At 27.1% G+C, this 13,299-nt stretch overlaps 1 protein-coding gene across 2 annotated transcripts; it reads right to left on the bottom strand.

The window, feature by feature from the left end:
* Window positions 1–1,454: 1,454 nt before the first annotated feature.
* On the bottom strand, window positions 1,455–5,305 carry LOC107481025 (transcription repressor KAN1). Of its 2 annotated transcripts, XM_016101229.3 has the most exons (6): window positions 4,474–5,305; window positions 4,310–4,386; window positions 4,060–4,105; window positions 3,433–3,571; window positions 1,893–1,992; window positions 1,455–1,722 (listed from the first exon to the last, which is right to left on the bottom strand). In XM_016101229.3, exons 1-6 carry the CDS (start codon window positions 5,102–5,104, stop codon window positions 1,600–1,602), a joined length of 1,116 nt encoding a protein of 371 aa, XP_015956715.1. In that variant the 5' UTR covers window positions 5,105–5,305; the 3' UTR covers window positions 1,455–1,599. The 2 variants fall into 2 exon arrangements, with proteins under 2 accessions (XP_015956715.1, XP_015956716.1); XM_016101230.3 differs by lacking the exons at window positions 1,455–1,722; window positions 1,893–1,992 and adding an exon at window positions 2,009–3,235.
* Between the last annotated feature and the right edge of the window lie 7,994 nt (window positions 5,306–13,299).

A 13,299-nucleotide genomic window follows, 5' to 3' on the forward strand; every position in this document is an offset into this window, starting at 1 on the left:
TATTCTTTGTAATTCATTAAAAACTAGATGCATGTGATCCTCAGGGATGATGTTCGTTCGTTATGGTTGTTCAAGGACGATAAAATGACTAGAAAAAAAATGTTTAGTTAAAGTCATTACCTTAGCTTATTATCATATGACAGTGTGTGAAATGTGATACATATTCCATCTTACGATAAAAAGGTCACAATTCAGTAAGTCACAAAAGTATTTTTCTTATAGTTATAGGTAAGGTTATATTTAACTACTGCTATCTCATGATCATCATTTCAATGAACGTAATTTATTTCAATAAGGAAATGGATAAAATATAAAATATATATTAAAAATAAATTAAATTATATATATTTATACATAAATACACGATAATTAATTTATTGTCTGATTTTTTTGTGTGTATATAGTATTTTTTAACTATTTTAGTATACATTGTCTTGATTCCATTTTTTTAAAGTTTTGAAAACAACATAATTTATTTTCCTACCCTCAAAAAAGTATGATTCTTTCGGTTATGGTTGCTTCATATTCAATATTTGAACTAGTCTGAAAAAGTATCTATCTCTCACATGTTGATATATTCCATTGATTTTATATATCTAATTTTGAGACATAAAGACTTTTTAAAAAATTTTTTATTTATATTTGAAAGACGTATTTTAAATTTATTGAGGTTTAAAATCATATTAATTGTTGCAACAAGATTAAATAAAGTAAGTTTTAATTTTTTTCTCTTAGTATTACGGTATTATAATATTTGAGTAATGTTACACATTTAAATTTTTTCACGAACTAAGTCTGACAAAACTAAACAAAAAAACTTATAATAATGCTAGCTATCACTGATTTTTATCATGTTTATCAACTTGATTGGATTTAATTAACAAAAAATACTTAAATGTATAGCATTATTCATAATATTTATTGTAACCATAACATTTTTGCCACAAATGTGATTGAAATTGTCAAATGCAAACTTGCAAATTGAAATCTAGTATTTACAATGGTTTATGTTAAATATTTAAACATCAAAAATTACGGATTACAAGTTTATTAAGATAACTAGATTTAATCATTACACTTAAACAATTATTTTTCTCTTCGAATATAAATCATAACATTATTAGTAAGTATCTTTAATATTTTGATTACCCGTTATAATAAAAATCAGAAGTAAAAATAGGAGAAAAATAAAAAAATTAAGAGAAAAAAATAAAAAATATTTTATTTACCAAAACAAATTTTATATTTCTTTCATTTTTCTCTAAGAACTTCACCAATCTCCTCTTCTACATTTTTGCAGCTTCATCCTCAATTTCTTTAAATTGAGTAGACTTCTTTACCAATAAATAATTAAAAAAATTAAAATAAATATTATAAATTAAATGATTAGACAAAATTATTGTTCTTAATGAACTCCGAAAACCACTTTCAAATATTATATAAAACTTTGTAGATTATGTGGTTTTTTTCTTTCTTTCTTCTCATCATTGACACTAATTTTTATATATATCTAACATACAGCACCTAATTATTTTCTATTTGAGGATAACTGAAATACAAAAATATATAAAGACAAATAAAAAGAAGCAATCAAAATTATTAGGCTTGTCCTTTGCCATTCCAATCTGGTCTGCCTAATGTGAACTCCAAACTTGGGTTCTTGCACTCTAAATTATTATTAGATCCTGACAAACTGCTCTTGATTTGGGTTGAATCACACGCCTGTGTGGGAAAATAATATTTGATTAAACAATAATTTATCATTATTTATGATAAATGAGATATTGGGAAAATACTTTATTCTATTTTTTTTTTCTTTTATCTATGTATTGTGTATATCTATTTTTGAGATCAATTCCAATTTACAAGAGAATACTTCATAGTATTAGTACCTGCTGGATTTGATGGCCTATGGATTGAGACTGAAACATTGATATTGGTCTGAAACCATCTATGTCGTTTGAATTAGCTTGTGGCCATGGGTCCCTATTGCTGATGAAAACCATTAAAGATCAGAAGTGATCAAATTTTGGATTATTAGCTATTAACAGTAACAAAAATCCAATAAAACTTATACTTAGGGACAACTGATCCAATCTCCACATACAACTGTGTGTTATTGGTGAAATTTCTTATATGTCCTATCTTCCTATGATATTTTAATTAACAAACATGCATACCCTAACCAATATAATAACCAATATCCCAAAAAAATAACTATCAATAAACAGTAGTTATTATAAAATCTAATAGAACATCATATTTCAGGTATTTAATTTTGTATCTTTAAGTAATTAAAGTGGTGACAGGAGAATTTAGGGTATGGTACTGATGTAATAAAGGATACATTTTTTTAGATCATCAATTTAAACTTTTACACTCCAATAAATTAGTACATGCAACTTATTAGATTTGTGTGATCTCAAACCATAATTGATCATATATTTTTTTTCTGGAATAGAATAGTCCTACTATAATAGTCAAAAGATATCTATCATCACTGTTAAAATTTAAAAAATATGCATCAATTATACAAAAAGAAGTTCCAAAACTATTATTTGAATTGCAAATTTATTTTAACCTATTATTGTTTGTAAAAAAAAAAAAATTACATATTTATGCATATATATTAGATATAAGTGACAAACCCTTGTTAAAGAAAGATTCAGAAAAATAATTTTGAACCGGTTAACAAAGTTTTAGGCCAAACTATACAACTTCATTACCTACGGCATTAATTAGCATCCACTTTTGCCTTATTTTTCATTATTCTACTTTATCTTTTATATATCTGAGTGTACATACATTCCCGTCCCTTGTTAACAATGAATGGACTTGGTAGAATTTCATGTCTTATTATTCCATTCCATGTACGGCATGATTCGTGAAGATGTATTCCATGAGAATCTATCTACTAAGATTTCTCGGTGGAAACATATCTAACACAATCAAATAAAGAAGTACCATTTACCGGTAAAAGAAAACTAAGTAAGATGAATGTGAAGGATTATTGGCTCATTTTGGGTTTTATGCTATGTACTTGAGGATAGAATAAGAACCACACTTTTTTATTTTTATTTTTATCAACAATATTCGACAAATCACACACAATTCTAAAGGGAGGAAAGGAAACGAAATTAACGAGGGAAAGAATGAAAAGTGAATGAAGCCGTGTAATTGGATTGCTTTCCTTTTATCCCAATGAACGTTTGATTATTATGTCTAGTAGCTTTCTCTGTTACACACATACCAAAGGCGAAAAAAATTCGGTGAGTTACCAAAAGATATAAAAAGTAACCAAAAGAAAGAAGAAAAATCACACACAATAAGTAAAGTAAAAGCTGCCACAAGAACCCTTTTTAATCTTCATGAGAAAAAACAAAACATATGTGGTGGTGATTAAGTTTTCAATATATGCTATATATATAGTACCTTGAAGAATTATTACTCCATAGTGTTGGGGTGGAAGAATAATCCATATCTTGTTGGCCTCTTTGCTCTTGAAATTGACGCATACCACTACTTCCCATTGGAGGAGACATTTCATCCTCTCCTGATCCATCCGAAAGCCCTGAAAAAAAAAATACTAAAAAGATGACTCCAATAATTTGAAATTCATATATGTGTTTACTAGCATGATATGTATGATGCTTGTATTAACATGTGTGTGAATGCATGCATGCATCTTTATAATTTATTTATTTTTACCATATATATGTATATGTGAATCTGTGTTAAGAGTACTAATGGGGAGTCTTGTTGCATATATATTATGTGTGGGGAAAAGACTTAAAGGGCTTGCATTTTGTGTCAGGCAAGGGACTCTGCAAACAAGGCAACACTCATGCGGTAAAATTTAAAATATGTAATTTAATAATTAATATATTGAAATATATATAAATACATGATGATTAATTTTTAGTACAGATATAATAATTTTACCTAACAAAAAATAATGTGGTAGAAGAAACGTGCCATTTTTCCTACACTATTTTTGTTTTAAATTGATATGAAAATGAAGTAACAAAAAAATGAAATTGGTTGAAGAATGCGAATTACCGGAAGAAGCTGCAGGCTTGTCAGTAGTCTTAACAGTTCGATACATCTGTGTTGAAGAAGAAAAAGAAGAAGCCATAAAATTAGCAGTAACCCAGATTGAAGTCGTATATATTAGATCCGTTTGGTTGTAGTGTGTGAGAGTTTGGGTTTGATGTCATTAATCAGGAGGTTGAAGAAGAAGATAGCTTTGTATTATTACAACATGATGAGTTTACTTTATTGTCCCTTTTTCTTTTGAAAGAAACTATACCTGCAAATGGCTTTTGACATGGGCTAATGTGAGATCTTTCACATCCATCAACTCAAGTACGGACTTGGGTGTTGCTCCTAAAATTCACCATCTATCTAACATTAGCACCCCAATTTCAAATTACCTCCTACCATATACCAAATTAAATTAAATTAAATTATTACTTTCATGGCCACCAAGAAGCTCAACGGCGTGAACAAATCGAGCATGGAGGGTGCTAGTCCACCGCATCCTGGGTGCTCTCATGCTCCTCTTGCTTGGGAGCTTAGGCAAGAACCTTGATCTCATCATCTCCGACGAGCCGTAGTGGTGGTGCAATGGATGGTGCTGATGGCTTGGGATCCCATTATTGAACCTAGTTGTGGCAGCAGCCCTATTATTATAAGGCCCTCCCGCTCCCCCGGAATTCAAGAAGGAAATGGGATCTAAACCCACTCCCACAGGGAAAGGAGAAGAAGATGCAGGCATGTGATGATATAAGCACATCTTGGGATTTGGATTGTTGTGATCCCTATCCATGGGTAAGAAAGGGAAAGAACGGTTGTGATAAACCGGGATCCCTTTGATGGGTCTCAAGGCTTCGTTTATGTGGTTCATGTTAGTCGGCAGTAATGGTGGTGGTGGTGGTGGTTCTCGTCTCCCAAGAGAGAGGTCGGTGTGATGTCCTCCGGCATAGTTAGTGGTGGTTGGAGGGCTTATGTGAAGGGAAAGATCAGGAACACAAGTAGTAGAAGCAGAAGCAGAAGCAGAAGCAGAAGTAGAGGGTGGTTGAATGAAAACCCCTTCCAAGGGCATCTTAATTGTTTAGAACAACTTTATTTGCTTTTAGTACAGTAGGCTTTTCCCGGAAAAAGAACAATCTGGAAAGCAAGGGAGGGTAGCTAGGTAGAAGAGAAAGAAAAGAGAGGATGATGGATTTGAGTTTTGTTTTCCTCGAGACGAGTATATCTCGGAAAATGACACTAGCTACCAGCTACTTACACTCACATTTTTATAAATCCATCAATCCTCTTTTCTATTCACATAAATCATCATCATCTATATACATTCTTTTCATTTCTTTTAATGCTCCTCCTTTAAACAATAACTAAAATAAATTAAATCCTTCTCTTAAACCTTTTATCACCCTACTTTTTACCAATTACTACAATGAAGGAAATGTACCATTATGAAATTCGATAATGTTAAAAAGATTTAAAAAAAAACGTCACCGTTTATTTTATTTAATATTTATTTTAATTATTTTTAGTTACTTCTTTTTTGTTATTAAATATTTTTGTATAAAATTATACTATTCAATTTACGAATCCATTCATTAATTTAAATAATCTAAAAAGTCACAAATACAAAATATTAATTTTTTATTTATTAAAATTTTTGATATTTTATTTTAATTCATGTAAAACTTTTTCAAAAAAATGTAAAATTTTAAAGTTCAAAAATCTAATTTTAGTTGGTTTTCATTTGACCAAGGCATAAAAGGTTTAAGCTAGCTTAACATACATCATATATAATTTGGTATATACTTAGGAAAATATTTTCATATGAAAATAATATTATAAATATGTCAAACTATCAAATGGTTTGTAATATCATTTTCATTTAGATGTGTCTTCATATAAGTATTTAGGTTTAATTACTTTGTTCCTATATTTTTGTAAAATTTTCAATTAGGTCCCTATATTTTTGTTTTTTTAATTGGGTTCCTGCATTAATTTTTTTTCAATTAGATCTCACTTAGTAATAATTGGCTTAATTTTATAGGGACTCAACTAAAAAAAAATTTGGTATAGAAACCCAAATAAAAGAAAAAAAAATGTAGGGACCCAATTAAAAAAAATTGGTGCAAAGACTTAATTAAAAGGAAAAAAAGTACAAAAACATAATTAAAAATTTCGTGAAACTACAGGACCAACAAAATAATTAAACCAAGTATTTACTAATATAATTTGTCATTTCATATGTTAGATCAGCATTTTCTAATAACAAAATCAAAAATAACATTTTACATTTATAGGACAAAGGCCCAAAAAAATATTTTAAAGAAATAAAAATAACATACCCAAACCAAACCTTACTTTTTGGAAGTTAGATTACTAGAACAAAAACAACTTGACGTACAATTTTTAAAAAATAAAAGTAAAAATTGATTGTTGATCCCCATTTTATGTATAGAAAGAACTAAAATTTTGTGTTATTTATTCTATTTATTAAGATGCGTACAAGGTTATTTTTTCTTAAAAAAAAAGAAAAGAAATATCACTGTATTCGACCTTAGATAAATATTTTTATAAAAAAGAAAACCCTTAAAAAGACAATTTATCACAGGATTGCATGTCATATTGTCATTTAAGATTTTTGCTAGTTTCAAGAAGCAGTACATAGGCACACAGGATGGAAAGGATTTTTTTAATATGTTGAAAAAAATGTGTAAAAAGTTTATAACATCGCCATCTTAATAATCAAAATTTTTTTAATTTTTTTTGTTTTCTTTCTCTGTCCCTTTACATTATTCTAATAATAAAAAAAAAACAACAAAATTTGATTCTATTGAAAATTAATACATAGACTGGCCTGGCTTACTATGAATTTTCGTTTTCACGTATCCACAAAATAACAAAGAAAATTTATTAGGCTCAGAGGTAGCCTCGTGTGTGATTCCTTACCTCTACTAACTGTTCATAAATAAACAAATATATCTTTCTTCCTTTCTTTGTTGTATTTAAATACGGAAGTAATTATTAATTAAATGGTTATCGTGGTCTCATTTTCTTGCTTAAATAGGAATGCTCACTGATAGGACAATACTTCTTTGTTGTTACAATCTTCAAATTCTCAGTTCATTCATTGATTTTTATAATGTTCTCGTGTACTACATACTTGTATTAAAGAAAACAAAACTGCAAACAGGAAAAAAAAAAAAAACATTGACTTAAGTGTGAGAGTTAGAGTGAGAAAGACCCACACAAACAAACGCATTTTGTTGGATTCTCCAATTAATTTAATTTGTATGTATGCATCTCCAAAACTAATGCCGATTATTTTATTAAAGAACCGCATATCTAAGAGCTTACGGCAATCAGCATCAAAGAATTAACATTTTTGTACAGTAAAAACTCATATGGAATTTTTTTTTAAGTTATTAGTTAAAATTTATTAAATAATTTAGTATATTTAATTAAATTATTATTTAATATTTATCAACAATTAACTTTACATAAAAATAAAAATAATTATACGTAAATTTTTATCTTTTATATTTTAGTAGAACTACAAAATTTCCATCTTAACTGTACCACAAATTTTTTATATAACTCAAATGTTATAGTTTTTTTATTTTTTATTTTTTTTGTCCAAAGATAAGGAAATTTAAATTTGCGATCTCTTGTTGTTTGATAAGGATATTTTTTATAAATATCAATTTTATAATTAATTTTAAATTTGATACCTTACTTTTTATTTCATTTTGTTGAGATTTGGAATGAATATATATATGTATAACGAAAAACGAAAGACAAGCATTTACGTTTGATATACTACTAGCCAGTATGGCTTTCCCATTATATTTTTCTCTTGGAATGATTTGGAAAAAAAAAAATCCGATAGCATTGACCAATGACCAAAGTTGAGGGGGTGCGTTATTGTTTCCAAAACCCTAGGCTAAATCAAATCAAAGATATATAATGATAAACAATATGGGATCTTTAACTCCTAATTTAATTAATTGCTGACACCGTAAATAACAAAACTTAGCCATTGGAGTCTCAACCTTCTAATCAAGCACCCAATTAATGAAAGGTAAAGTTTTTTATTCGGTTTGCCACAGTGTGCCAGTGCCACCATCTGCAATGTTACTACTACCAAAAAGAAAATAAAAAAAAAACTACTATAGGCTCATTAAATGCACAAATTGGGTACAGTGAATGTGCAAATTGGTTCTCAAAATTAAACTCTCTTATTTTTTTCTTTTTTTTTCCCTGGCATCTTCTTTTAACGCGTTGCTGTAAGAAATGGTCCTTGACCGACATGCACAGAGAAGTAGTTAAACATTTCATTCAAATTGTTCGTCGTATAATGGCAAATATTAAATAGTTGTAACCAGTTCTACAGAGCATGATCTTGGAAACACATTAGACCTTATTCAATCACACTTTTGTCATCACACTCAGCAACTTTGTATGTCTGTTACACTCTCTCTATATATTAAATTCCGATTTTGAGATGTGTCATAAAAATTGAAAGAAAAAAATATATTTTATATCGCAATTATTATTACTGAAATGATTGTAAACTGTTTGTTCATTAATCATTTAGACTAGATATAATATGTACATCAGATTTAATTTTAATATAGGTTTCCATTCTAAACAAACCACTAGCTCGTGCTGTCTTATTAATCAATTAATAATCATTCTGTCAACAGTCACAATCATAATTCGTAATTTGAGTATGTCAATTGTCATCTATCTCCAACAGTTTGTTGAAATCTCATTAGGAGTTAGCTAGTATTAATGTAATAAGCTCAGTTAGGACATCCTTAATCGTGAAACAAAACTCTATTAATTAATTATTAATTAGTTCGTTTTTAATGTCAAAGGAGGTGTGAGGATTGACATTTGGAGATGAAAAATTGATTTCTGGATTGAGAGTCAAATAACTGCCGTAACATTCGCGAATATTCGATCTCTTTGACGTTGGCATACTCAAAATTGGTCACAGTCAGAGAAAAAGGGTTTAAACGGATCCATATGCATGATGAGCACTCTACATATATATATAATTATTAGGTATATATACATAAAAAGTCGTCAATTCGAGTCAATTACAGATTACATTCTTACAGAACAGTAGTAGTATAAATCGGGCCACGGAGCCGACAGATGGAACACACAAATAAAGAAAAATCTAATCACATTTGCTTCCTGCATCCCTTCCCTCTTTTTTTTTTCTTTCAATTCAACGGCTGAAATAAAACAATATACCATAATTAAAGAATTTTAATTTGAGTAAACATTTAAAATAATCTTCAAAAAAAATTTAAATCAGACATTTTAATACTCAACAAATTTTTATTATTTTAGGGATTCTTGAAACAGATTAATTTCAATATAAAAAGACTAATTTATTTTATAAAAGTATTTGTCATAAATCAAATTATCATATTATAAAATTTGTTAAAATTTATTTATTCAATATAAATGGACCACTCTATCTGATAATATGTGTAATTCTCAGAAACTTTTTAAAATGACGATGTTGTCCTCATGCTCCATTACGCTTACGACGCCTACAAGAAAGTCTGGGGAGGCCTGCACCACCTGCGCCCCAACGGCCACGCTGGGGATTTGTTTTCTTAGTGATAAATTAGGATTTGTTCTACATTTTAGTTTTTATTTTTTTAAAATGATTAAATTAGGTTTATTTGATTTTAATTTTTTTAGTGTAAAAGAATAATAATTTTGTCACAACGATAAAAGAGTTATTTAATTTTTTAACAAAAATATCTTTTTATATCTATCTACAAGAATATTTTAATATATATAATTATATAATATTTTTTAAAATAAAAAGATAAATACTGATAAAGATAAATATAATTCACATATAATTTTTTAATTTGTTCATATATTTCATCTTATTAATACATATAAATTAATTATCGTATCGAAACAAATATCTTATTTCAATAACAGAAAATAAGAATTCCATAAAATTTGATCCTTTATAGTATCTCTTTTTTACAATTAATTAACCACATCATTATTAAAATATTTCTAATTCTGTTTGTATACAATTTAATTAAATATATCAGAGATATAATTATTTATATTTTTTTTATTAATTTAAATTTTTAGAAAAAAATTATATTATGACGTGATATTAAAATTCTATATCTGCAATATCTAAAATTCAATACTAAAAAAAAGCATGAAACAAAATAAAAGGATAAAAAATTATATAAAAAATCAAATAAACTTTTAAAAAATTTTTACTTAAAAAAAGGTATTAAAGATATAACTATTTATATATTTTTTTATCGGTTTAATCTTTTTAAAAAAGTAATCACATGAATCTAAATATATTGATGAACTTAAATGATTAATACTTTATAGTAATTTATTTATTTATATGTATTATTAAAAAGTGGGAAAAGGTAGAATGGTTAGTTAGAGAAGGCGGCAGCATAGAGAGGGCTGAAAAAAGATTTGGTTGAGAAGATTACATTATTAGCACATAATACTAACTTTTAGAAATTCCCCATTCATCATATTCATCAGAACAGGGTTTTTGCCCCACAAGCTTCTTATTTATTGGCTGTCAGTTTGACAAGAATGTATGGTGGAGAATATGGAATAGCCTGTACCATCAAAACTTAGTATTTGGTACACACCCTATATGTGTACCATTCACAGCATTCAGCTCTCTATTCTCCTCTCCCACACCCCTTCCTTATTTACAATAAGGTATATGAGACATTATAATATATCGTAACGTAAAATTAAAATAATCCGTAGGAAAACAACAGTGTAGACACATAGCAGAAAATTCTTGCTAAAAGCCTCATTTTTTTTATGCTATTGAGGATTGTTATAAGTATTACATATTTTTCTTCATGCTATTATTAGATATATGCATTGCTGAAAAAATGTGATGAGGTTCCAAAATCATTGAGAAAATAAATAGTTAAATATATAATAATTTCTATTTTTATTTATTATTGGTTTACATTTTTTTAATAAGTAATATTATGATGTAATATTAAATTTTTATAATTAAAAATTTGATTTTTATTAATTTAAAAAAAAAATCCTAACATATAAAATAAATAAATAACTATAAAAAAATATTGAAAAAGAAAAATTTAAATTCTAAATCCTAAATCTATTAATTTGGACCGGATTGATAATACGGAACTAAGGGCATTCAATTGAATTGGGCAAAAAATAAAATAAAAATATGTAATGTAATTAAAAATCAATGAAGCTCTAATTTTAAACACATGTGTTGTTTCTCTTGGAAACTTGGATTGACAACACAAAAACTAACCGAAAAAAGGAAAAGGATCGAGTTCCAAGTAACACAAAACCTAAAGAGCGTAAGAATGGAAGAAGTGATATGGTCATCCCCGACCCCTATGCTTTCCCATAAATGTGACATTCATTGCACAAATTAAAATCAAACCCACCAAAGTTTTCTTTTTTCTTTAAAAAAAAAAGGAAGAAGCAAGAATATATTAGAGAAACATATAACTGTGCCTTTTTTGAACTCAATTTGAGCAACCAAACCACATGATGACACAGACATCCATCCTCTCCATAATTGGCAAAATATCACTATGATACGTCTTCTCTCGCACAAGTAATGCTCTTTTCATAAGGTTTTTATTTTTATTTTTTGTCACTCCACATATTTAAACCTTTTTAAACTTCTCAATGTATTGGAATAATTAATGACACTCCCTTTTAAGAATGATATTATCTAATACATATATCATCATTCAAATATTTCTATTTATCAACTTAATTTTTTGAAGCTAAGTTATTTCATGACATGTCATTACATTCTTGATGAGAGTCGATGGTAGCAAGAACTTAATTGAATGAGTTCTTAATTATTTGGCTCTTCTTTAATTTGGATTCATTATTCCTCAAGAATATAATTTTATTGCTTTTTTTATTTTTTAATTCTTCTTCTTCTTTTTCTCGATGTGATTACGTTACTATATATATGTGTATGTTCTGTTCCACTATAAAGCTCTTTCAATTTGAAATGCGTGCTCCCAACCACAGTCACCATGTTCTGTACTTCTGTTTAATGAGTGATTATCTCGTGACATCCTAGCTAATAATATATAGCTACATAATATGACTTTTCTTCTTTGCAAATATATATATATATATTTTCTGTGTTTTATAAATTGACAACTATATTACGTATACACTAAAATCAGCTATAAAAAGTAGTTATAAATATAAAATATATGTTAAAATACAAACATACATTGAAAATAAATTAAATCATATATGTATTTATACATAAATACGTTAATAGTTGATTTTAATTGTTGATTTTGATGTAAAAATAATATTTTTGATAATTCAATCATACCGTATGAGAAGATATACATATGACAAAATTAAAATTCAAGATTTTGTCTTACTAAATTCAAAGAATAAATTATAAAGTTAAACAAAACAAGATATGTATGTATATTATTAGGTATTATTAGGTGAGAGTATTAATTTGTGATTTTTGTTAGATCAGAGGATTAAAATGTTTCACAGAAGAATCAATTTTAGGGCATGGAAAGGTAAATGATAAATGCTTGTTTTCATAAGGTTGGTTATGAAGTCAATTTTGTGTGGGTATAAGCAGGGGAACCATCTCTCCCATTTCGAAGTAATTTATGAGCCATAAACTAAAAATAGAGTTTCTAAATTAATTTTATTGGGATAGCAACAGATATTTTAAAATTTAAATAAAAGATTTAGTCAAAATAAAAAGTAATCAATTTAAAATTTTTTCATTTTTGCATTCTAAAAAAAAAATGTAACTACTCAAATAAAGATATCTAAAACGTCTTTTTTTAAAGATGTTTTTTATTAATTATAATTTAATACATATAATCGATTAAATCGTATTATTTTTATCAAAATTATGATAAAAAAAATTAATTTGACCAAAAATGGTGAATCAAATTTTGAACCGGTCTAAATTAATATTATTTTTTATAAAAAATGACTACCATATTTTTATTATAGAAATTGACTAAAATACTCCAATTATATATATATAAATTTTGAAAACTCTAAATTCTAACCCTATGATAACAGAGAAATAAAAGGTTAAAATTTAAGATTTTCAAAATTAATATATATAATAAGAATATTTTAATTATTTTTTATAATAAGAGTATTGTAATAATTTTTTATAAAAAAATATTAATTTAGATCAGTTCAAGATTTAATTCACTATTTTTTCAGTTAAAT

Source organism: Arachis duranensis, chromosome 3, assembly GCF_000817695.3.
Source record: "Arachis duranensis cultivar V14167 chromosome 3, aradu.V14167.gnm2.J7QH, whole genome shotgun sequence".
Classification (NCBI taxonomy): domain Eukaryota; kingdom Viridiplantae; phylum Streptophyta; class Magnoliopsida; order Fabales; family Fabaceae; genus Arachis; species Arachis duranensis.